Source organism: Antechinus flavipes, chromosome 3 (genome assembly GCF_016432865.1).
Source record: "Antechinus flavipes isolate AdamAnt ecotype Samford, QLD, Australia chromosome 3, AdamAnt_v2, whole genome shotgun sequence".
NCBI lineage: Eukaryota > Metazoa > Chordata > Mammalia > Dasyuromorphia > Dasyuridae > Antechinus > Antechinus flavipes.
The window spans coordinates 174367116-174394677 of record NC_067400.1 but is presented as its reverse complement, the minus strand read 5'-3'; the positions used below and the strand labels follow the sequence as shown (position 1 = coordinate 174394677).

At 36.0% G+C, this 27562-nt stretch overlaps 1 protein-coding gene across 2 annotated transcripts in view; it reads left to right on the top strand.

Moving 5' to 3' along the window:
- The window catches only part of SH3RF3 (SH3 domain containing ring finger 3), a 573569-nt gene that overhangs the window by 310523 nt on the left and 235484 nt on the right, over positions 1-27562 (top strand). For both annotated transcript variants that reach the window (XM_051984272.1, XM_051984273.1), the window contains exons 2-3: positions 772-1047; positions 24688-24783. In XM_051984272.1, the coding sequence (XP_051840232.1) occupies positions 772-1047; positions 24688-24783 (372 nt within the window). The remainder of the gene's footprint in view (positions 1-771; positions 1048-24687; positions 24784-27562) is intronic.

Genomic DNA, 27562 nt, shown 5'->3' with positions numbered 1-27562 from the left:
AGATTTGGAGAGAGATCCACTAGCTGGTTAGTGCAGTAATCTGTGAGGTGATGAAGTCCTTCACCAGAGAAGCAGCAAGGTTAATGGAAAGAAGAGGGATATTTTTGAGTGGTGTTATAGATGTGAAATGTACAGCCCTTGGCAATAGATTGGATAAGGGGAGGGGAACATAGATAAGAATTGAAAATGACTCTTAGTTTGTGAACCTAAAGAACTAGGAGGAGGATAGTGTCCTCTATAGTAATAGAGAAGGCAGGAGTGAGGAGGGTTTAGGTGAAAGATAATAAGGTCTGTTTTGGATTGGAGTCTAGGAGTTAGAGATGTCTGAAAGGCAGTTAGAGATTTGAGTTTGGGGGGTCAGTAGTTTGGGTCATGATAAGTAGATCTCAAGACTGATAACAAAGATATGGTAATTAAACCCATAAGAGCTGATACGATCCCTAAAAATTGCTGCTTCTTTCCTATCCTTCCCTTTTACTTCTAAATCTATTTCCTCTGATCATGTAATCCAGTCCTTTCATTTTAAAGATAAGGAAACTGAGGCCCTAGGACACAGGGTTATAAAGATAATAAGCAGCAGAGGAAAAAGCATAGTCCTTGGATTCCAAATCCTCTGCTGCATTGGGCACACCATGCTGTTTCTTCATTTAAGCATTTTAACATTTTCAGAATTATTGTCTCACCATAGCCAACCTCTCACATTCTGTACTATGGTAACAAGTCACCAGGAGGGGTCCTAATAATTCACTCTTTGCTTTCTTTTGGTTTTAGAATATTTCCCAACTTCCTTGTGGCAAAGCCCTCTATAACTATGAGGGGAAAGAACCTGGTGATCTCAAGTTTAACAAGGGAGACATCATCATCCTGCGTCGAAAGGTGGATGAGAACTGGTACCATGGGGAGCTGAATGGAAACCATGGCTTCTTCCCTGCCAGCTATATTCAGTGCATCAAGCCCTTACCACAAGCCCCACCCCAGGGCAAAGCACTTTATGACTTTGAGATAAAGGATAAAGATCAGGACAAGGACTGTTTAACTTTCACCAAGGTAAAGTGAAACATCGCATGTCTTAAATCATTCTCATTTGAGGTTTTTGTGAAGCTACCCACTTTGTCCTTGTTCTCCCTTATTCAAGGTTCCCTTTTATAACTTGACTCTATAGCTCAAAGTAGACATAAAGGAAAAAGTCAATATATTCTTTTAAAATATCAATGGGGCAACTAGGTTGTGCAGTGAATAAAGCACTGGTCCTGAAGTCAGGAAGATCTGGTTCAATTGTGAACTTACATACTTGTTAGCTGTGTGACTCTCAGCAGTGCCTCAGTTCCTCATCTGTAAAATGGGAAGATACTGGAAAAGAAAATGGCAAATCATTCCACTACTTTTGTCAAGAATACCCCATGTATAAGATCTCTGAGTTCATGTTGGACATAAGATAAAACATAGGATACTGATACCTTTTGCCTTAAGAGGGTCCAACAGACATTTTACTGAGGTGTAAAGGTGTAAAATAAGAACAACAACAATGAAAAAGTATTATTTAGTCTTCCATAATAAAGGATTTGTTAAAAGCAGACTTCCTGTTCTGAAAACGCTGTTTGTTTCTCAGAGGAGTAAAATTTTTTTGTTTTTGCTTTTAATATCTTCTGATAGCCTAAAATAAGTCTTACCCTGAGTACCATTGCTTCCAAGATAAGAGACAAAAGACAAATACATTTATCAAGAGCCATTTGAACTGCCTGAGAAAGTATTCTTGACCTAAAGAATGACCAGCATTTAAAAGAAGGAACAGGAACAGGGATATAGACTGGACCTTTTATTTCATCAGAATAGTGAATACTCTTGGGTAGAAATTCATTCACTCAGTATAGATCATTTCCTTCTTTGTAAGTTATTATCTTTGAGAGTTTCTTAGATCACTGAGAATTTAATTGACTTGTTCATGTCTTCCAGGATTCAGAGCTTGCTCTCTATACATTTTATTGTGTTGCAAAAAGAAATTTTTTTTCATCAGTTGAAAGGATCATCGACTTAGGCAAGAAAGGATCTTAAAGGGCATCTGGTCAAACATTTCCATTTTACAGATAAGGAAACTGAGTCCCACAAAAATAAGGTGACTTGTCCAAGAATCCAGATCTTCTGCTTCCAAACTTTATTCTTTTTTCTAAAACACCATTGATTTTTTTGTGAAGTCCAACTTTTAAAGAAATGTTTTTAATGGTTAACTTAATGCATTTGGAATTCCATTTATTGCCCCTAGTTGATGGTAGTAGATTTTTTTTTTACAGTTTTTTATCCTGTTCCTTGTGGTTCTCTTATTCCTCATTGTTTTCAAGGTCTTGTGGCCTATGATCTAGCTTTTGGTTTAAGTTCCCATTGATTTCTTTTTTATCTTATAGAACCTAGAAGAACTTATAATTCAGTTCTGCTCTAAAAGAAATGGTTCCTATTCTTTCCTGATGTGCTTCATACTTCAGGTACTGGCAGACAATTATTAGCTCTTAGCTAAGCCAATCTGTTCTTCTGTTAAAGATCTTGTCTCAATTATAGGGGCAACTCCTTTGGGCCATCCATGAAATTTCATGGGTGTCATTTTATCCTGCCCTTGAATAAGAATCCTACCTTGGGGGAGTTTTCATCTATAGTTACTTTTAGATCAAAATAATAAGATTAGATAGCTTCAAATGTTGAGGATATATAGGACTATTTTAAAGTAGAAAGAAATGGTTTTACCACTATCATCCTTCTCTTCCTCTCCTTCCATTAATCTATCTTTAAAATTCCCCTTAATGTTTACATTGTTCTCCACCCTGTTTCCCATTTGCTTCTTTCCTCGTTCCCAAAAGCTCAGCACTCAGCTGTTTTAGCTCCCCTCCTTCTGTCATGGCTAACCCATCCTCTCCTGACTGCTATTTATGTCTTGTTCTATTGTTCAGTGTGACAGTGAATAATCTATTTTCCACAGGGGATTCAACCCTGTATTTTTTTTTATTTCTTTCATCAAGGTGTTCTGATGCTAATTTCAACTGTCACTTACTTGATGAAGCTTCCTAGGAAGCTAGGCTCTGGTCCCCTCTGCTGCTGCTTTGTCCAGTGGCCAGAGGGGCAGATTGCCAGAGACGTGATTTGTTGGGCAGACAGAGCACCAGCCTTGCTTGTTTCTTTGCCAAATGAAGTCTGACCTTTCTCTCTGGAGGAAAACCTCCTGGAGACTGAAGGCCTCTGTCCTATGATTTGTGACAAAACTCAGTGCCTTTAACACCCTTTTCACAGCTCCTGTTGACTCTATGCCCGGATGTGAAACTGCACAAGCCTTTTGTCCAATGCTACTCAAAAGTTCCTCTAAATTTAAAGAGACCCAGAGAAGTATACAAGGTCACTTATGCTGAACCATTTAATTTGGCCAATGTTTCTCCTCTCTTTGAGGTTGGAGTGATTTCAATAAATCTCATCCATGGATTCCCGCCTATAGGCATTGGAATATTATGGATCAAGTCTGGGGATTCTAGTCCCTTTATATTATAGATAAATAAGGAAGCTGAGACACAAATAAATTAAATTACTTGCTCAAGGTCACATAACAAATCAGTAATGAGGATAAATTAAAAAAACACTCATCCTTCCTCATTTAACAATACTACCAGAAACCTCAGCAAAGTGTCTGTTGGATCCTCTTAAGACAAAAGGTGTCAGCATCTTCCTACCATCCATTGCTAACATTGGGAAATATTACCAAATCATTTAGTATCATGTGAATTTGCTTGACCCACTTTGTGAAAGTAATACCACATAGCTCTTTTGGCTTTTAAACAAAATATTTCCAGTGTGGTGGGGAAAAAGAGCCTTTTGATATTTCTAAGCTTCTTTTAGGTCAGTTGTGATCACTAGAGGACACTTTCACTGTTTCAAGCTTTGATTATCCATCCATCATGATAACCTCATGTCTTTCCGAACAAATCAAACTATAAGCATGGGAATTTCCCAGTAACTAAATATACCCCACCTCCACTTCCCACCATCTCATTCAGTCTCTTGATGAACTTTGACTAAATTAGTATAATATTTTTGCAAAACCAGCCAGCTATTCATTCAACAAACATTATTATACATGAATATTGTGTGTAGAATATTGTGCCATGTGGTAGAGGAAATTAAATGTTGAAAGTATATTTTTTGCCTTTAGGGAGTTCACATTCTGGTTAGAAGATGAGCCATAAATACAGCATCATATGAGATATCCTAGAAATTAGTGTTGTTGTAAGTTATTAAAGCTTAAATTGACCAAGCTTTATTAAATACTTTTGTTAATTTCTGTACAATAGATTGCACAAATGTACTAGAGAGTTAGAAAATAAAGGAAAGGCTCCTTACTAACCAGATTTATTCTGTAAGATCACACTTGCTCACACTAATCAAGCAAACAATATCATAATAATAGCTAACATTTAGGTGGCACTTGTTACATGCCAAGCACTGTCTTAAGCACTTTACAGTTATAAACTTGTGATCTTCCCAACAATCCTAGGAGGTAGATGCTATTATTATCTCCATTTTGCAGATGACTGAGGCATCTCAGAAATTAAGTGACTCATTAAGGGTCACACAATTAATAAACGTTTGATTCTGGATTTGAACGTGGCTTCCTTGACCACATTCCTAATTTTCGTTCTACCACCTAGTTCTCTCCAAACTTGTATTAAGCATAGTGTGTACAGAGCTGTACACTAGCTAGACCAAGTAACTTGAAGTTAAGGGTCACATAGTTAAGGGAGTGTTAGAGGCAGAAATTAAATTCAGGTCTTCCTGACTGCAACTCTAGTGTATTGTCCATTGCACTGTGCCACCTTAATAATCACCACAAAGATTAGTTGCCTATTATGTTTGCTAATTATCATTATTATTATTATTAAATATTATTGCTAATAATTTTCATCTTTTTTTCTCCCCTTCAATTTTTCTTTTCTATTTGTCCAGAGATGATGTTTCCCTAGTAGCTTGAATTAAGTTGAAATTGACCTGACTACTAGCAAAAATAATAGTAGTAACTGACATTTATATTTAGCACTTTAGGTTTGCAAAACCTATGCCATATATTATTTGATTTGATCTCATAATAGTCCCATGATGTAGATTTTACAACCCAGTCATAGAAACTAAGACTCAGAATTTTTGTTGTTGTTGCATTGACCTTGCAGTCCACTAAAACATTGAGATTATTTTTTTATTTATGTAATAAAACAAGCATTTCTATAATATAGAATAATAAAAAAAAATGATTGCACATGAAACTGCAAATCTATTATGTACAACTTATTCTTCTTTTTATAAAATAGTTATTAAGTAATTTTCCCCCTCCTCTTACCCTAAAGATGGCTATCATTAGATACATACACACACACACACACACACACACACACACACACACACGTATATTCTATACATACTTCTGTTTATCCTTTTTTTCCTTTGCATAAATTTTTTCCTCAGACAAACTGCCATCTAGCTATGCCTCCTTCCTATACTTATGAGATTAAATTTATGTACTCAAGTTCATAAAAATCACAGATTAACAGCAATTAAGGATCTTAGAGATCAAGAACAACTCATTTCACATTCATGGAAACTCAGAGGTTCCATGTTAAACAAATAAGTGTTGAATATGGGATTTGAACTTAGGTCGTTGTGACTTCAAGTCCAAGACACATTACACTGCTTCCCAATTATGATTTTGATTTGTATCATATATCTAATTTGGGGTGGGGGGGTAGTTTGGCATTAAACTAGCTCCTGGGTTGTTTTCCTACTGCTTTGAAGCCAATAGGCAGGTGTGAAGTTCGTGAAGGCTAAAGCTAAAATAAGGAAGTTTTTAATTAAAATTGCTCATAGGATTACTGATGAAGTTAGGAAATGAATGAATAGAGAGTCTTGGAGTAACACAAAACTCTTCAAGTGACTTTTAAATAATCATTATTTCTATCCAGACCACAATTTACTTCCTCTCTCTTTGATATTCATTTCTATCATCTGATCCCACCATAGAATCTCAGATTGTGAAAGGATCCCACTAGCCATCTGGTCTAATATGCACCTGAGCAAGAGTGCATCCCCACAAATGGTAATTTGCTTTCTTAAGCCTTTAGTAAGAGGAAAGTCACTAATTACTAGGCATCCCACTCCATTGTTGGAAAACTAGTTGTTAGGAAATTGTGGGAGTTTTCAACTGAGATGTCCACTTTAATTTACCTCTTTGTAAATTAATAGGAATTAAAACTATTTGAATGGCTAGACCAGAACAGAGTCATTGATGTTTCAATATAAGCTTGAGAGGTCTCTAATGGAGGGTCCAGAGATTTCTATACATTGCCTTCTGGGGTCAAGCAAATAACGTCTGCTATCATTTTCATATTTCTTTAAATTCTCATAGAAAGCATAACATTTCTATATATCTCCTCACTGGCACATGTCTTTTCATTAAAATAAGGTTCTTATACTAGTTGATGATGGTCTTTCATTCTCAAAGAGGACCATAACATCCAATGGGCAATGTCTTGATTTTCATTTGAACTGGATTTAAGTGAGACAGAGCTGTTCAAAGTCATCATTCCTCTCTCCTCCAGAGTCATCTGCTAAGGTGGCACAATGGATAAAGTATTGAGCCTAGAATTAGGAAGACTCATCTCCTTGAATTTATTTATGGCCTCAGATACTTACTATGTAACCCTGGGCAAGTCACTTAATCCTGTTTGCCTCAAATTGAGTTTCCTCAATTATAAACTGAAGAAATAAATGCTAAGTCACTTCAGTATCTTTGCCAAGAAAAGTCAGACATGATTTTTTCCTAGTAATTGAACAACAAAAATTACCCCTCATTCCTTCACCTCATATTCATATGGACCAATAGCAGTCTTCTTCACCATCATGGTTGCCTTCCTCTTTATAGTTTTCAGTATGTCAAAGTCTTTCTTAAAATTTCCCCTTTGGGCAAGTCTGATGATCAGAAATGCTTTCCTAATATCTAACATGAATCTGCCTTTCTAAAACTGTTTTTTTCAAAATTTTTAAATTTAATTTTTATTTATGGAATAAAGTAAATAAAATATTTCCATAACATAGTATAATTAAAAACTGAAACTTTCACAAGTGACTCTTTGTTCTCCCATCTAACACCAGGTATAATAGGTCTAATCTGTCTTCTACATGGCAGTCTTTCAAATTCTTGGAAATGGCTATCAGGTTTTCTCTAAGTCTGCACATCCTAAGTTTCTTCATTTGATCTTCACACGGCATGATCTACACTGCCCTCCCTAATGTGGCTACACTCCAGCTTGTCAACATCCTTCCTAAAATGTGTTACCCTGGGCTGAACATGATACTATTCCAGATGTTGTCTGAGCAGGGCAGAGACTGGGTTAATTGGAAGTTATCTTCTATGCCCTATAGGGATTACTAGTTTCAAAGAATCTGAATAAACAAATAAGATATACCAAGCTTGCTTGAGCTCTAACATCCTGACATTCTTCAGGGGCCATTGGAATTCCCTAACCATTATGACTAATCACATAGTTGCTTTCACATGAGACTTTAAAGGATGACAAATGGTATACCACATTTCCCTGCAGCTTATGTCATGTGGTGAAACAACAGAACTATTTAAGCAGCTGCTGGGACTGTGCCCAGATGCTATTCCTCACCTGGACCAACATTCCCCAGGGTTATCACCTTAGGTCCAGTCACTTAGCGCTTTAATAAGAGAATAACAGTTTGTTCAAGCCTCATGCTTCAGCTATTCTAGGGTGCCTTGGTCTTGACATGTGATTAGAGCTGGTTGATTATCTTCTACTTCCCAATTTGTGAATCAGCATATTGGAATATGCTCAGATTTGAAAAGCAAGCAACAGGGGCTCATCCTCCTATTGTTTCCAGTTTCTTGAAGTAAAGTAAAATTAAATCAGGAAAGCTAGCTTAATTATTGTACTCCTAAGACATAATTCCCTGTTGTACAGTGGTCAGTGGTCAGTTCAGTTTGGCCTGTTTCAATTTGGGAGGAAAAAAGTGCTAGATCTTGTTAGGGGACTTGGATTCAAATCCTAATTACAGATTTAACTAATTAGGGAGCTTTAAGTGAATAACTTTTTCTTTGTTTTCTTATCTTTAAATAGGGAAAGTACTTGTACTATCCTCTTTCTCAAGTTGTGAGGAAAATACTTTATAAATCTGTGAAACTAGTGGGTCTGTAGAGTTATATACATCTAAAGTAAACATAATCTAGTTGAGAGATATAGTATAGTACAAAGTTTCTTAAACTGTGGGTTGCAACCTCATATAGGATCCTGCAACTGAATGTGAAGGTCATGAAATTATGATTTATTATCACTAAGTGTGATTTATATATCTATTTCATATACCTATATACCCAAGGTCACAAAAATATTTTCTTGAATGAAAAGGTGTTCTAAGTAGAAAAAGTTTAAGAAACTTTAGTATAGTGTACAGAGCTGGCTACAGTCAAGAAGCTTTGGATTCAAGTGCTTCTTACCAATATGTACTTTGTGACTCTGGCTAACAACTTAATCCTAGGAAATTCTCTGGAACAGTTTCTTAACGTGTGTGTGTGTGTGTGTGTGTGTGTGTGTGTGTGTGTGTGAAGGATCCTATAAGCAATCTATGAACCTGTGAACCCTTTTTCAGAATAACATTTGTAAGTGCCTAAATATATTATGAAGGAATCCAATTGCATTGAAATAACAATATCAAAATACTTACCCTCCTAAAATTTATATCCACAGACCCTCGAATCCCATGTTAAGAACCCTAGTTATGAGTATAAGGACAGAGCAGTTATTAATCTGCTTTGATAGAGGATTTCCTCACCAAAAGTTGCTTACATCAGTGAACCAGATCTGGTTCAAACAAACAAACTCAAGCTAATATCTTTTTGGTTCCATTTCATACTAGTCTTCCCTGCATGTCTTTGTGACTTGTCACAAAATGTCTATGAGCCATGTCTTAGAGAGACATACAAGATGACTTCAAGGATTTTAAAAGATGCCATAGCTTTCTGAAATTATAATGGGCAGTCTTGGAAAACAGCATTTTCCTTTTTTCCACCATTATTTCTATTTATTGTTTTTTTCCCTCCCTCCCCCCCCACCACTTAATAGTATTTTATTTTTTCCAATTATATGTAGAGATAGTTTTCAAAATTTGTTCTAGTAAGATTTTGAGTTTCAAATTTTTCTCCCTCCTTCCTTTCACTCTCCCCTTCCCAAGACAGTAAGAAATCCGATGTACAGTCATTCTAAACATATTTGCATACTAGTCATGTTGTGAAAGAATAATAAGAAAAAAAAGGAAAAAAACACAAGAAAGAAAAAACAAAAAAGTGAAAATACTATGATTTTATCTGCATTCAGTCTCCATAGTTCTTTCTCTGGATGTGATGGCATTGTCTATCACAAGTCTATTAAAATTGTCTTGGATCACTGTATCGCTAAGAAGAGCTAAATCTGTTGTAGCTGATCATCATACAAGGTTGCTATTATTGTGCATAATGTTCGCTGCTCACTTCATTCAGCATCAGTTCAGATAAATCTTTTCAGATTTAGGGAATAATATTCCTTATCCCATTGAAAGACTTTAAACAAAAGATGGATAATTAATCACTTGGTAGGTGTGTTCTAGAGAAGATTCTTCAAAATATATGTGTGTGTGTGTGTGTATATATGTATAAGTATATATATATATGCATATATATGTATATATATGTATATGTATATACATTATATGTAAAAACAACTTTTTTTTACATCTGTTTTGTAAAATTCTGAGGTTCAAATACTCTCTCTCACCCTCCTCTACTCCCTTCTTGGAAGACAAGAACTTGATATAGGTTATACATGTGCAGTCATGTAAAACACATTTCATATTAGTCATGTTGTGAAAGAAAATTCAGATTATTTTTAAAAAACCAAGAAAATTAGAAAAAATTAAAATATAATATGCTTCAATGTGCATTCAGACTCCATCAGCTTCTTCTCTGGAGGTGGATAACATTTTTCATTCTAAGTCCTTTGGAATTGTCTTGAGTAATTGGGTTGCTGAAAATAACTAAGTCATTCATGGTTGATCATGGACAATATTGCTATTACTGTGTACAGTGTTTCTCCTGGTTCTGCCCAATTTGCATTAGTTCCTCTAAGTCTTTCTAGGTTTTTCTGAAACTGTCCTGCTCATCATAATACAATAATATTCCATCACAAGCATATACCACAACTTGTTTAACCATTTCCCAGTTGATGACCATGTTCCCTGGGTAGGTGGGTAGGGAGATTTTTATTCATTTAAAGGTTGGATTCAGTACTGTCTAAGGTTTCTTCCAACTCTGAGATTTTGTAGTCACAATTCTCCCGAATATGGGAAGAAAAATAATGAGGAGGAGAGGAATTTTGCCAAGCATTAAAGTCTTTTGTACTCTCCTTCCGGGTGAAATAGAGAAATGTGGACAAATTTGATAGTAAAATTAAATGGATTGAGAACTTTTTGGTGGGCCCAAAGAGTTATCCAGGAAAGAAGGGAAAAGGAATAATACTCTTGCATGACTAATTAAGGTCCTCATAAAAATGATGCATAGTGGAGGTATGAAGAATAATGAAGAGTTGGGGGAGGGAAAGGTCAAAAGCAGGAGAACAGAAAGGAGATCTTGATTCCAAAGAAGAAAAAATAGTTCGAAGTAATTGCATATGCAGAGTTTAGGTATACTGTCAGGTCAGGACTCGTAGTTATTGAATTAGTTGTGATTTAAAATGAAGTTTGTTCCTGGGGTCCAGACAGAAAAGAAACTTTTCTTGAGATCTGTTGATCAATAGAGCTGAGAAAAATAACTGCAGTCTTGGATTAGGGGTGGAAACAAAGGTGAACCTACAGAAAAAGGATCATCAAATGAGTGAACCAATTTGCAGGATGGAATGGAGTGTCTGCGAGAGAGATTTAAGTTGTGCTTTAAGCCTGTGCCAAACTGTATTGAGTAACATGAAACTGAGTGCCGGTAACTTACCTAATTTGTATATAGTTTGGACCTCCAAGATTCCCTTGTCCTGCCATAAAATCTGCATGTACTTGTAGCAGCTGATCAGGTATGCATATTCTGAGGGCAAACACTGTTTCTTACAGTTATTATATATCCTCCTTAAGCCTAAAAGAGGATTTTGCACGTACTACGCACTCAATAAATATTTGTTGAATTAGTGTCCAAGACAAATTCCTCTGGTGAAGGTGTAACTTGAGAAAAAGGAAAGGATGGGAATTCCAGAAGTACAGTCTTTGGAGGAGAAATTCCTCTTATCCCCTGGGTAGTTGTAGCTGAAAGTTACCTAAGCAACAACAAAAAAAACACTAGCAGAACTTTATCTTTGGGGCTGCCTTGAGAATACTCTCAAGGTACCATTTTTTGTCAAACAGATACTTGCCTGAAATCCTTCATTCTCCAGAAAATCATCTCAAATCCAGGAGAGTCACGACCCTCTTAATGTATTTCACTCAACAAATGATTGTGTAATAAATCTATTTTTATTAATAATATAAGAAATAATATAAGAATAATATAAGCCTTATGAGAGCTGGGGATGGGGGAAAGTGTTCAGCTGAAGTGCAGCCAAGATCCTAGGTCACTTAACTTTTAAGTCCCTGGAAGGCAAAGTCTTGGAACTATGTGTTTTACCAACATGATCCCTGTTGTATTGTGGTTACCCAATAAGTATTAAAAGATAGCTACAAAGATGTTTAATGACAGTAAAGTTTATGGGCATCAAGAGCTTAGAGAAATTTGTTTGGGCAAATTAGAGAAGGTGAACTATTTAAACTATGGAAGCTATTCAAGCTATGGAAGTGCTGACTGAAATTGATCATCTTTCCCTGTCCTCATCTAACCCCATCCCCCACCTCACCACACACATAGTTTTCAACTAATTAAATGTTTGATATGGTGGAAAGTTATTTATTTGTTAAGTATCAGAGCATCTTTACCAATTAAAAAAAAAACAGATCAAGAATGTGCCTTTCAGTTGGAGAATAGCTGAACAAGTTATGTTATAGCGATATAACGGAATGCTGTTGTGCTATAAGAAATTATGAAAAATCTAATCAGAGAAAACTGGGAAGACTTATTGAACTAATGCAATGGGGCTGTGAGTAGAACCAGGAAAGTTACGCAATAATATAACAATAAAATTGTAAACAAACAACTTTAAAAGGATGAACTTTGATCAGTGCAATGATAACCACAATTCCATGACTCCTAATGAAATAAGCAACCTATCTCCTCACAGAAAAGTGATAGCACACACACATACACACACACACATCCACCCCCACAATCCCACACCCACCCATTTACATACATTTCACATAAAACACTTTACATAGCTGTTGCAGGAATTAATTTTGCTTGACTGTGTATTTGCTATAAGGGTTGTATTTTTTTTTTCTTTTTTAATATTAAGGAAGGAGTGGCAAGGAGAAAAAGTATACTGTTGTTATCCAAAAAAAAAAAAGTTTAAAAGAAACAAATACTTAAGCTCTAAGCTTTGACCTCAGGGAATTTACCATTTAGTTGTTTGTAAAGGAACAGGATTTTTAAAAAATGAATAATGTAAGACAATATATAAATGCCAAGTAAGTGTGAGGGACAATAAGGACTGTAAATTTTCAAGAAAAAGAATAGTGCCTGGACTAGGGCATTGGCAGGAACATCAGAAAAAAAGAATCTGTGAACAAAGTATGAAGCAGACATCTTGAAGTGTTGCAATATGAAAAAGTGGTGATGAAGGGTTTGGTTTTATTGCTGCCACTAACTTATTCTATGACTTTGAACAACTCACTTAATCTCATCTACTTAGAGATGATAACTGAAGCTCTGAGAGGATATGAGATTACAAAAAGACAAAATGTAGAAAAATACCCCCCAGAAAAGCACTGGGACTGGACTTTGTTTCCCATTTAGAGGACAAGAGGAGAGTTACTCAGCAAAGAGTAAGGAATGATTACATATCATAGATGCCATTTATACAACTTAAGTTCTGCAAAGTACATCCCATGATAAAGGTACTCTCCAGATATTGTTTTACAGATGAGAAAGCAGAGGCAAAAGTCAATTCAAGAGATTTAGCACTTAGTATAGGTGCAAAACACAATGTAGGCAATGGGGAGAGAAAGACAAAAGTGAAAAAAAAAACTCTCTTCAGGGAATGTAAATTCTTTTAGGAAAACCAAAACCAAGAAGGGGAAGAATGTGAACATGAGTGTGGGGGTAGATCTGAGAAGAGTGGCTCCTTTCATACATGAGCTGAACTACAAAGGATGACAAGGATTCTAAGAGTCAGAGAAAAAGAAGGGAGCATATGTGTTTGCCAAAAGAATAGTTAGTAACCTGGTTTAACTGACAAAAAATTACATGAAATAAGGCAGTAAAGACTGGGAAAGAGAGGAGTGGCAGATTTCAGTATGCTTTGCCAGGTTAAAAGCTTATATTTTATTCAAAAGGCAATGAAAAACCTTAAGCAGGAAAAGGACATAGTGAGACCTTTGTTTTAGGAATTAGCCTTTGTGAAATCAAGGCAACCAAGGCCGACGAACAATGAAAAGCAGGTAGTTTGAGAAGCAGAAACAGCTGGGAAGAGACAAAATAAGAGCTTCTGTGAAAAGGGATGGAAAAAAGTAGTTTGTGTTATGACTCAGCAAAGCCCCTAGGAAGCTTCTATTCTTGAATGCCTAAAACTATGATCCCCTCTTCTGTTCCTCCAAGGACCTAGTCAGGGATATTATATTACCAATAGAGACCCCTAACTTTACAAGTTTCTGCTCAGTTTTGAACCTGAGAATTAGGTATCTCTGATCAAATGAGAATATGTCAGCTAGATTAGGGCAATTCTAATGACCTCTTATTTTAAAAAATGGATTAGATTGAGCATCCCTATTATGTCCACCTATTCTATGCTACCCTTTTCCATGTTTATTAGGTTACTTGGATCTTTTTCAATGCTAGAATTTGAAACTATCTTTTGATATTCTACCTAGTATATTTATTTTTTATTAAGATGAGCATTTCCCTATAAAGCCAAGAGTTTGAAAGAGTCTAACTGTATATTCAAATTCATTGTACATATATATACACATACATATATATGTATATATACACAGATATATATGTGTGTGTATATACATATATGCATGTAACTATGCATGTGTTTGTAAACACACACACACACACACACACACACACACACACACCCCTTAGAGGAACTCAGAGGAAGCAAGAAAAGATCTGCAGTTATAGGTAAGCCTCTGAAAGATGAAAGGTAATAAATAGTTGTAGAAAGATCTGATTGCTTATGCCCTTCCTCCCAAACTACTTTGTATGTAATTATTTGTGTGTATTTGTATTTATTCATTTTATATTTATGCTGTATGTATTTATACATGTATTTGTAGTCTTCCCATTAGAATATAAATTTTTTAAGCATATGGAAAGTTTAATTCTTTTACTCAAATCCCCAAAGTATAGCACAGTGCTTAGAACACAGTAGGTGCTACATAAATGGACAAACTCACATGTTTTTGTGTAAAATCGGGGCATATGTATGTGTTTATGCTGACACATCCCACAAAAACTTCTCATGTAAATAAGGATGCCACTAAAGACAGCTTAACAAATCTTGATGTCATTTTAAGATACAACTTGTTAACTGTCATCTCTCCCATACGAAATGTCTTAGAGAAAAAATGAATTATCCAATGGCTAGAAACTTCAGAGATTTCTTAATGCATTACCAGTTGACCAATGTTCTAGATAAACCAAGTTTAAGATTATTAAAATAGCCACCAGAGGTCATGAATAGTAAAAAATCCACAGATATGCCTAAGTGTCACTTGTACATTCTATACTCTGTTTTTTCACATTCAGTCAGTTGATTTCCAAGAAACATAAATGAATCAGAGACTAAAAATGATGACTTCAGAAGGCATCTGCACATTCAGGAGTTTCACCCTCCACCCAAGCCCTCTTTTGTTTAAAGTCTGCTGAATGCCTTGGTGTTAGTTACTGCCTGAAAACCTCCACATTTCCATATTGCTACAGGACCTGCATTCCTGTTATAGATGCTTCACTGTCAGAACGCAAGTCAAAGGCACTTTGCCTCTAAAAAGAAAAAAAAGAAAGAAAAAATTCTCTCTCCAAAATCCCACGCCTGCCTTTTGTTGAGAAAATAACATAAAATTGTTCCTCTCATCACCCCCTACCATTCATGGCAAGGTATTTAATGGAGTCATTAACTGCTATTAATGCACCAATACAAAGCAGGCTTAGCTCAGTAGTCAAGGTATCCTGTGCTGTGGACTGCAGGGAAGAGAGTGATGGTTGAGGAAGCACAGAGGGTGCCTGGCTATGTTTGGTTTTACCCTCCCCATCTGGACACTGCAAGCTGCCAACTGGCAAAGGGGTTTGGAGAGAGTGTGGCAAATGCCATTCCACACCATTGGCTCTGGAATCCAGGCTTTTGAGGGCATGAGATGGTCCAGTGGCATCAAGGTTGGCTGCCTGCGATGTCCCCAGTAGAAATGGAAAACAGAAACCTATGCAATGGAAATTAAAGTAAAAGAAAAAAAAAAAAACATGTTATCTTGGGATTAGCAAAGAATAAAAATTACATGCTGAACAGCAAGAGCAAACTTATGCAATAATACAGTTTTGATATTTATCTTTGCTTGTTTCCCAAGACATTATTTTGTATGGCTAACTGGCTGATCTGAGATAGTTATGGGGTAGAAGAGATAAATAGATAGCAATATTACTCCTAACTGGGCCAGAGTCAGAAAAATGTGCATTCAAATTCTGCCTCAAATACTTGCTAAGTGTGAAATCCTGATTAAATAATTTAACCTTTCTATACCTCTATACCATCTGTAAAATAAGGATATTGGAATCAATGACCACTACCTAAGTTCCTGGCACATAGTAAGTGCCTAATAAATGCTTGTTGACTTGATTTTACATTTAGTTCTAACTTTATGAATGATGAAGATGTGAAAAATCTGTGATTTGTGTTCATCCCGGTGTGGGGACTCCTCCTACCAATATATTAGAAAACTGTGTTATTTATTAGGCAAATCCTAGGGAGTTGCCTGAGGTACATACATATTAGTCTAAGGTTATATCACTAGCAAGTGTCAAAAGTAGGTTCTGAATGCAGATTCCAAGCCCAGTATTCTGTCTACTGTGCCACATTAGGTAATATTTACCATTTCTACAGTACTTTCAAATTTAGTAAAATTTATTTTCATAGCAAAATTCATTTGGGGAGATTTATATTACGAGACTTTTCTAGGGAAAGCCCCTCTTTCAAAAAGTAATCAGATAGAATATTAAAAGTCTCAGATTCCAATATTGCAATAGACCTAATAACCTAAAGAGCATTGTTCATACAGTGGAAAAGGACAAAACAGAATAAGTGCACATAATAAAGATGCCCATTCTAAGCCATCTATGAGAATCAGAGATTATAATTGCCCTAATCTAGCTGACCTCTTTTCCCTCTATCAGAGACAGCTGATACTCTTATCCAAGACTGAGCAAAACCTTATATAAATTAGGGGATTTTATATTTCAGGGCTTAAGGTTAGTGACATAGGAAACCTGACTAGGTCTTTGGTGGAATAGAGTAATCAGGAATGAAAGCTTCTTAAGGTCTGGAAAAATAGAGACTATTTAAAGAAACAAAGATAAGGAATTAGAGATATATTGCTGATGCTTGTATAAAATCAGCTTCTGAGCCATCAAGAAATTCTCCCAGATTTAGGGACAAGAGAAGAAAAATGAATTTTATAATTGTTTTGGGATGGTAGATTTTTATTGTCCCCTGAGAAGCACTTTATAGGGGATAGAGAACTAGACTTTGAGTCTGGAGAATTAAGTTCTGTTGAGTTATACCCCCACTCCAACCCAGTGAAATATATGGAGCAAGCATTATGTCCACTATGTCAATGAGGAAATGAGATTTAGGTAAAGTGAATCTCCTATGGTCACATAATTGAGGGGTTTGGAGGGAAACTTCAAGCTACATGTTGATGTTCATTCAAATACCCTAAATTCTCAGTTCTTTTAACCATCCAGTTCCCATAAGTTATTTCTCCAATCTACTTCAGTTGGACACAGATATGTTCTACTCTAAATTTTGCCATTACTCACACGTGTTCTATGTCTATGTTTATCATCTCCAAATTTCTTTATCTGATCATGATCTTTCACCATTCTTTATTTACTAATGCCTTACTACCACTAACTTTGTCCTTCATCCTTACTCTGACTTCTAAATTCTTTTCTAGGTAATAGCCTATGAAAGATTCATATACTGATCCATATACCCCTGTCTCAAATCATTGGTATCTTGAATGTCTCTTATCCTATAGCAATGACTTCTTGCCATATCATAACTCTGGGTTTCTTCTAACATCCACTTCTTTCTATTTCCACTGGAGTTACAGAACTTTATTTCCTGTGAAGTTAGAAAAGAGCATTAAATGTGCTGATTAGATCCATATCACATAATCTCATCTGGATCTTAACCATAGCAAGATAATCCTTTTGCATTTTCTTAATTGATTCACATAACTGATTCACAGAAGAACTATTACAAACCTTTTTATTCCTTTTCAAGTCTCCCATGATACCCCATTCCTCACCCTCCCAGCTGACCTTGTTGGGATTCAGTCATTTAAATCTTCTCTGATTCTTTTAAGACTCCATTTGAGGGTTGTTTTTTGTTTTGTTTTGTTTTTTGGCAGATCCTGGAGTAGTTTGCCTTTTCCTTTTCCAGGTCATTTTACAGATGAGAAACTGAGGCAATCAGGGTGAAGTAACTTGCCGCCAGGAGCACACCTAGTAAAGTATCTGAGATTGGATTTGAATTCAGGAAGAAGATTCTTCCTAACTCCAGACCTAGAGCTCTCCACTGTGCTAACTGAGGAACTTTCCTAAAATTTCATTGAAAATATTGAGGACCTTCTCTGACAGATCCTGCTTCTCTCCTCTCTTTTTCCTATAATCACATCACTGAAAGATCTTTCCCCATTGCCTCATCCTTCAGTTCTATTTCTGATGAAAAGATATTCCTTCTTCTTCTTAAGGCCAACCTTTCTACATACTCCCCAATTCCTTCCCCTCAAGTCTCCTCGACAAGTTGGAGATATTATTATCTCCAGTCTCTCCAGATCCATTCATTCCCTGCTACTTTATTCATATGATTATGATAGCTAACTAGCTCAGTGGATAGAGTGCTGGGACTGGAATCCGAAAAATTTCAGTTCAAATGTGGCCTCAGAAACTTACTAGCTGTGTGAACTTGGGCAAGTCACGTAACCTCTGTCAATTTTAGTTTCATCAAATGTAAAATCAGGATTATAATAGCATCGATCTCACTGAGTTGTTGTAAAGAGCAAGCAAGATATTTGTCTTAGAATAGCGCTTGGCAACATGGCTCTTTTCAACAATGATGTGATTCAAAGCAATTCCAATAAACTTGGGATGAAAAGAGCCATCCTCATCCAGAAAGAGAACTATGGATACTGGATATGAATCAAAACATAGTATATTCACCTTTTTTGTTATTGTTGTTTGCTTATGGTTTTTTTCCCTTATGATCTGATTTTTCTTGTGCAACCTGATGAATATGGAAATATTTTTAGAAGAATTGCACATGTTTAACCTATATTGGACTGCTTGCTGTCTTGGGAAGAAAGAGGAGAGGGAGGGAAAAAAAATTTGGAACACAAGGTTTTGCAAAGGTGAATGTTGAAAATTATCTTTGCATATATTTAGAAAAACAAAATAGTTAAGAAATGCTTATTTACTTCTTCCCTCTCTATATCCTTTAAACCCTTACTTTACCTGATCATTCTCACTATTAGCCTAAGAATCTCCTCCCTTTCTTGGCTGAATTCCTTGAGAAAACCATCTAAATTAGGGATCTTCAATTCCTTTGTTCTTTCTGCCTTCTAAACCCTCTGTAGTCTAGCTTCTAATCTCATCAATTCATCTTAAACCGTTCTCTTCAGAGTAATCAATGACCTCTTAATTGTCAAATCTAATGAAGTTTTCTCAATCATCATCTTTTTTTGATCTAACACCTGTGACATTATAGTCGATAAGATCTCTTCTAGGTTTCTATAGCACTACTTCCATCTAATTCTCATCTATCTAATTTAATAGTCCTTTCTCAGTATCCTCTGCTGGATCTTCATCTAATTCATGCCCACTAATCATGGTTATCCCATGACACTGTGTTCTAAACGCTCTTTTCTTCTCTTTCTATAATATTTCACTTGGAAATTCCATCAACTTCCATAGTTTAAATATCATTTCCATTCAGCCAGATGGCACAGTGGATAGAGCACTGGCCCTGGAGTTAAGAGAACTTAAGTTCAAATATGGCCTCAAGAGAAGTCACTTAATTCTATTTGCCCCAGTTTCCTCATCTATAAAATGAGCTGAAAAAGGAAAGTATATTTGCCAAGAAAACTCCAAATAGGGTTTCACAGAGTCAGAAACAATTCAAACGACTCAACAACAATAAATCTTTCTCTGCTTTATGGTCCCATGCCACCAATTGTCTTTCAGAGATGGCAAAATGAATGGCCCATAAGCATCTCAAAATCAAATGTCTATAGGAAAAATAATTTTCTTTCCCTCAAAACATTGCCCTCTTCCTAATTTTCAAAGGTACTACCATCATCTAATGACCAAAACTTGCAAGCTTTCCTCAATTTATCTACTTCCCTAGTAACCCTCCTCTGAGATTATCTACCATCCAATCAATTCACATAACATACATATATATATGTATATATATAGCATATGTCCATAGATATTAACATGTGAGCTCATTCAATTGTAAGGTTCTTGAGGACAAGGACAGTGTATCTTGCCTTTCTTTTGTTCTCTTAGCAATTAGCCTAGGATCTGCCACATAGGGATTACTTGATAAATGCTTGTTAACTCATAAACTCTTAACAGTCATTTTATATGCCAATAGGTTAATTTTTATTGTATGGCTTCAGCCTGGACCACTAAGTCTTCCGCACTAGTTGGAAAACAATGCCCATTTTTCATCTTAAAATGAGGAGTCAAAGGGTTATGCTAATAGCCTCAAAAGTCTATATTACTATGATATATTTTATTAACTGCCCATCACATGACTATTACAAAACAGTAAACTGGGTGGAATTATAAGAAAATGAAATCTTTCCTGCCCTCAAGGATTTTATGGTCAGAATTGGAATGTAGGAAAGTAGGTAATGGTACTACTTATAAAAAATAATAATTAACATATATTTAGTATAATATATAAGAATATATAGTTAGGGCAGCAAGGTGACATAGTGGATAGAGCGCGGGGCCTGGATTCAGGAAAATGTATTTTCATGAGTTCAAATCTAACTTCAGGCACTTTATAACTATGTGAACCTGGGAAAGTCACTTAGCTTTGTTTGCCTCAGTTTCCTCATCTGTAAAATAAGAGAAGAAAATGACAAATCACTCTAGTAACTTTGAAAAAAACAAAATAAAACAAAACAAACTAAAATCAAAAAGCTCTTAAATGAAATCATGAAGAATCAGATATGACTGAATATACACATATTTAATAGAGTTTTAAGATTTCCAAAGTGGTTTACATTTATTATTTCATTTGCTTCTTGTAAAAGCCCTGTGAGGTAGGTGCTATTATCTTTCCATTTCACAGATTAAGAAACTGAGATGACAAAGGATAAATGAAGTGCATAGCATAACACAGCTTTAAGTGTTTCAGGCAGAATGCAATCTTCTGCCTTCCTGTCTCCAAGCCTGACATTTCAGTCACCATGCCATGATGATGAAATTGAATTGACATGACATATTTGTCATGCTGTCACAAGTAAGAATGCTTTATTTTGCATAGTTTCACAGGATGAAAATAGAATCATAAAATTACAAATGCTTTGTTGATGGTTTCCAACTTATCCTGTATAAAGCTTAGTCACATATATTTCTTGATATATTGTCTCCCCCATTAAACTGCAAACCTCTTGAGAGTAATCTTTGGCTTTTCTTTGTATCTCCCGTGCTACCTGGCACATAATAGACACTTAATAATTTTTTATTGACTAGATCATTGAGGGAGGTTGAGTTTGCATCAATATTTATTAAATATTTGTAGGGTTAGTCATTGTCCTAGGTAATGTATCCACAATTCCATCTACAACTTTTCCTTTTTCTAAATTAAATGTCACTTTTTCTTTAAGATATGATATCCAAAAAAGTAAATTACTCTCTTAAATTTGGTACTCAAAAAGCAACACAATATAATAGATGTAGTGTGACCCGTGCATCATTCAATGAGAATATTAATTTTCCTTGGTTTGAATAATGTATAGTAATAGATAACTAATGCCATCTAACAACGCATTGGTTTTTAAAATAAACTACATTAAAATGTTTGCTCATATTGAATAAGTAATTACTTATAAATCCAGTTCTATTTCACATGAGGAAATGTACTCTTGCACATGATTAATGTGGGAGGAAGTCTTGAAGAATGTGCCATAAAGCTCTGGCATTAATCTATCTTTATGTAATATGAAGATTGCTTTAGTCTTGTCCCTTTCTCTTCTAAAGGGAAAAAAGCCACAATTCAGTCTTATCAATTCCTCAAAAAAAGATTCAAAGCTAAGGAAAACCATAGACTTTCATCCTAGAAGGCAGTTAAGTTCTTTTTCTTTCCATTTTAATTTTTTACTTAAATCAAAGCTAAATTTTCTTATCATAATGTCTTGCTGTTGCTATTGGTCTGATCCATAAAAGAGTACTAAAGATTAAGTAATGTCTTAAGTAATTAAGTAATGTCTGCCTATTTTAGTCTCTATGGCTCCCTCTGGTTGTAATCAAGAGCAAAAGGCCACGGTTCCCAAAGGTTTTCAATGTCTTTGTGTTATGGGGTTAGGGAGGTAAATAAATAAGAGGAATTCACTGGACCTGCTTCAGTGATCATCTGTAACTGAAGCCAATGTTCTTGTTTCTGTTCTAATGTTTATCAACAACAAGGCCATTCCTAATATTGGGGATCATGTTTTTTCTTGTGTTTTTTCTCTGCCTTAGTATATGTCTGTCTCTCCCTCTCTGTGTCTTTTTTTCTCTTCCTCTTTTTCCCTGTCTCCTCTGTCCTTCAGCCCCTCTTTTCTTCTGTCCTTTTTTTTCTTAACTTTTTTTCCATTCTCTTTTCTCCCCTCTTCCCCCTTTTTGCTTTTGCCCTCTCTTTTTTCTTCCATTTAGCCCTCTATATCTGCCCTTCCTGTCACTCTGTCCTAGAGAAATGCACAAAAACATTCTCTCTTTCTGTCTCTCTTTTACTCTCCTCCTCTTAACCCGCCTAGAAAAAAAAATTCATTAGCATCTATCTTGCAAGAAAATGCTAATTGGCAAACACTGGTCTTTGACCAGAGATTTAACAGTATATAAAAAGGTAAGATGTGTATTCTTTATAGTACCCTATTATAGACCATTTTGGAGCCTGTAACATCCATTAAAGGGGGAGAAAGCTTACTAAAATCAAGACTTCATTTCACTGTATTTTTTTTCAAGCAGAAAGAGTTGAGATGGAAGAATAGAGGAATATTATGATACTTCCTTTTCTACTTGCCTCTTAGGAGAGTTAAGCAGAAACCAGAGGATTTCAAAATGATAAACCATGAAAAAAAAAAATGATAAACCATGTTCTGATCTCCATCATCCCCACAGCAATCCATAGGCGAGCTTCTCCTTGTCTTTCCTTTCCTGACAGGCATGTCGAGGTGTTCGGGCAGTTCCCTTTGCGTCTCTGATTGTTTTGCCAGGCCCTGGATGGCTGCCCAAGAGTTTTGAACCCTGGAGATCAACTCCAGTTGAGACAGCCCCTCTGGCATTACACTTGTCCTCTGCTGCAGATATTTCTGACTAATGGTGTATAGTTCTGGCCTTCTGTGCAGACAGCTGTTGATGTGTTCTTTGGGGGGCAGGGTGTTGAAAGGGCCTCCTGCCAAATAATTTATCTCCCAATGGCCCTGCCACAGTAGTGCCTGAAATCCTCACTTTACTTACTCCTTTCAGTTAAAGTATTTAGAGAATGATATTTTCCCAGTGGCAAGATATTAGAAAATTTAGTTGTATTAAAATACAGGGATTATTCTGGGAGGTTCATCAGCCACTGACACTTTAGCTCTTTTTAGTTTTTCAGAGTGGATAATAATGTACTAATATGAGTGGCCTATAAAAGGGGTAAGTTTTCAAAAGAGAGAAAGTTTATTGTATGACCTCTATGTGTAAACCTGGTTTGGGTGACATAATGGGGTGATGGGTAGTTAGGAAAAGTGCTTAAGGAAAGGAGGATGGCAACTTGACAAAGATAAACTGCCTACTTGGCCACTGCTGTCTAAATCTGGCTGCTGGGTATGTTAATGCAATAACAAATATGTTTAGGTTCCTACTACGTGCCATATCTTTTGTTAGGTGCAAGGGATGCAGAAAGGGAGGAAGAAAAGAAAGGAAGGAAGGAGAAAGGGAGGGAGGGAGGAAGTGAAGAAGGCTCTGTTTTTAAGGAATTTATATTCTATTGAAGCAGAAAAAATATACATATCATTCAATCAACAAGCATCTAATAAGTGCCTTTAATGTGCCAAAAACTGTGATAGATTTGAAGAATACAAGAATATAGAATAAATATTAATAGAAATAAATCAAATTAGGGGATAGTAGTAGCATCTTAAGAATTAGGGAAGACATCATGTATCTGTTTCTCCTTACATTGATTCCTATTCTATTTCTCTACTTTTTTTTTTTTTTTTGTATTGTCTTTATCTTTTTCTCTCTGTCATCTCCTTTTTTTTTCTCCACTCATTTAACACCTGCTTCCTGTCTGCCCCTTTGCAATGACCTAGCCTCTGCAGCCATGAAAGCCTTCTCTCTTCTGTTCAAAATGAAATCTTGAATATGTGATATAGGTGGCAGTCCTTCTGTTCAAACCCTCTTCTTTGATTCTGTTTTCCAGCCTCCTGTGAAAGGCTCATAGGCTCATCTTTCCTCTTTGTCTCATACCTCTTAATTTTTCTCCCCATCTGTTTCCACTTTGTTCATTTTGAATTTGGTTTTGTTTCTTTCTCCAAAGAACTCTTGGGTTATTCAATATATTTTGTATGAATGACTCTAAACAAAGGGTGTCGAATCAGATTGTTTTCTTCTTTGTTTGAAGCTAGAGACTTAAAATGCTTTATGCTTAGTTGATTACTTTTTTAGAGTGGAAAAAAGTTTTCAATTCATATAAACAGGGACCTGATTCCAGACACTGACTTACCCGCATCATGATACATCATGATATATGTCTTCCTGTTTAAAATCTCAGAACAATGAACACGTGAAAAGGATTGTCAGCACTCAGATAGGCATGTAAACTTTAAGTTGTTGAGGATTTTTTTTTCCTTCTAAGTTTCATATAATTACTGAATGATAGTACAAAGTCTGATTTCAGATTGAATAAAACTAACCTGTCTTTTTTTTTTTTTTTTTTTTTTTTGTATGTCCGTCTGTGTGTGTCTCCCTATGAATGCATGTATCTGTTTGGATCCTGTGTGTCTTAGGACGAAATCTTGACTGTAATCAGGAGAGTCGATGATAACTGGGCAGAAGGAATGCTGGGAGATAAGATTGGAATTTTCCCTCTCCTCTACGTGGAGGTAAGGTCATATCTTTGAACAGGGCTTCCTCGTTTGCCAATGTAGTTTGTCTAACTAGAAATAGGGGCAACTGGACCTTGATGTTCCATTTCCTAAGATGTCCTTTTCCTATTTGGGAATAGCATAAAATCTGATAATTACTGCACATGAATTTGGTCCAAGGCTCTTGGTAATCCTAGGGATGTCCCCTTTGCCAGTTTAGATTGAATTTAGAGCAGTTTGGGCTACAAATCATCTTTTGACATTTGGGAAATGAGAACAGGATGGGTGTACAGTATACTTTTCAGTGAAGCTCAGGTGACTCAATTGGATTTGTGCCCTTTTCCCCCAGGGTTTTCACTGATGTTACTATACTTCTCTGGGTCAGGGAGGACAGTCTTGACAGTTTTTTTTTTTTTTTTTAATGTAGAAGCACTACTTTCCACTGATTCTTCAAACAGATTTGAATTTCTTGTTGCTGAGCTCAAAGGGAATATTTCCTAGGCTGCATGTAAATCTTGCCCAGTTCTATGGATTTGGGGGCTCCATGGGAGAATCTGAGGTTTATGAAAGTGATTAGCAAATTGGCAGTTACTGAGGTGACCTTTCATATAATTTCCTGTCTGTTCCATGGGAATGTGTCCCAAATCTCTAGCTTCCTAGTGGATAAATTGGATAAATGTTGCTGAATGGGAAATACATTGGGAATTGGGAATTGTGGACATGTTCTATAAATAACTATAGTTCAGATTGTGTTTAAAAAAGAAAGGCTATATTTTGTCATCTATAGATTTGGACTATCCTGATCTACTAGTTCTTTCTCTTTTTTTCATCTTGTAATCAACTGAGGGAATATTATATTATGCCACATTGTGTCTCAAATATAGCCTTTATTCTGTTTCAATTATCCCCACTATCAGAGCTACACGTATATGCATCTGTCTAGTTACTCCATTGTCCCACTAATATCCCACCCCCTCCCCATACTTATTTCTTATCTTTCCTTTTAGCATTAAAGTATTGATCTTTTTTTTTGAGCTAGCATTTATATAATGTCTTAGGATTTTGCAAAATGCTTTGTGTGTCTTATCTCAATTGGGCCTCATAAAGATCCTGGTCCTATTATCACCATTTTACAGATAAGGAAACTGTGGCAGGCAGAGGCTATATGGCTTGCTTATGGTCATAAAGGTAGTAAGTGTCTGAGGTAGAATTTGAACTCTGGTCTTCTTGATTCCATAATCAAACATATTGTACTATTGGTCCAATACTGGTCATTCTTAAAGTCTTTGAAACAATAATGGAGGAATTTTTTTTTTTTTAACTATCAAATAGAGAAGTCCTTATTTCTTTTTTAAAAATAAAAATTGCTTTTTAGTTTTCAAAATATATATAAAAATCGTTTTAAACATTCGACCTTGCAAAACTTTGCGTTCCAAATTTTTTTACCCTCCCCTAGACAAGTAATTTAAGATAGGTTAAACATATGCAATTCTTCTAAACATATTCCCACATTTATCATGCTGCACAAAAAAAATCAAATCAAAAGGGAAAAAATGAGAAAGGAAAAAAAAAGCAAATAAACAACCATCACCACCACAAAAATGGTGAAAACACTATTTTGTGATTCACATTCAATCTCCATGGTTTTCCCTCTGGATGCTTGTAATGACCGCATATTTAAAATCAGCCGGAGTCAGGAATTCAGGTTAAGGGAAAAATCTTCAATCTTTATCGAAGTGAAGAGGTGAAAAAAGATTGCGATAGCAATATGGGCAGCTGCGACAGGAAGCCAGCTAGCAGAGAGAGACCTGAGCTGAAAAGTCGTTGCAATGGCAATGCGAGCAATCTGTCCTTCCTCTTCCTTTTCCACTCCCCTGCCTCCACCCACCAAAATCGTCATTTCCTATACAACACATCAGGACTTGCACAAAGAGTGGGCGGGGGCCATTCTTTCTCCAAGCTTATATATTAATAGAGTATGGTCCAATTACTATTTAGCCTCATGTGCTTGGGACCTCAGTGCATCAACTCAAGCCTCAGCCCATTACAGATGCTAATGGCTCTCTCCATCACAAATCTATTGGAATTGCCTTGAATCACTTTGTTGTTGAAAATAGTCTAGTTCATCACAGCTAATCATTACATAATCTTTTGTTGCTGTATGCACTCACTGCACTTAGCATCAGTTCACGTAAGTCTTTCCAGGTTTTTCTGAAGTTAGTCTGTTCATCATTTCTTATACAATAATAATATTCCATTACATCACATATCATAATTTATTCAGTTATTCCCCAAGTGTTAGGTATGCACTCAGTTTTTAATTTCTTGCCACTACAAAAAGAGCTGCTACAAATATTTTTGCACATGCAGGTCCTTTTCCCTTTTTTATGATCTCTTTGGGATACAGGACCAGTAGAGATACTGCTGGATAAAAGGATATGAACAGTTTGATAATCCTTTGATAGTTCCAAATTGTTTTCCAGATTAGAGGATCAGATAGATCTACCATGGAGAAAATCTTAAGTGGCAGATTTCAAACTTGCTTCCTCAGGTCTCAAATCCCTGCAATCTTCTTCCTCTCTTCACTAAAAAGGAGTTTGGAAGTTTGCTTTTCTTGTTCCTCATTTCCCTCACCACTCCTCAGGCTCCTAACCCCACTGCTTCTCAGTTACTTGACCCAGAAGTAAGGAAATCTAGGTTCTCCACAAGCATACGGTGCACACTTCACAAATGCCACATTCTCTCAATGTTGAGGTTTCTCCATTTGCACACTAAGAAGAAACTTTTTGTGACTTTT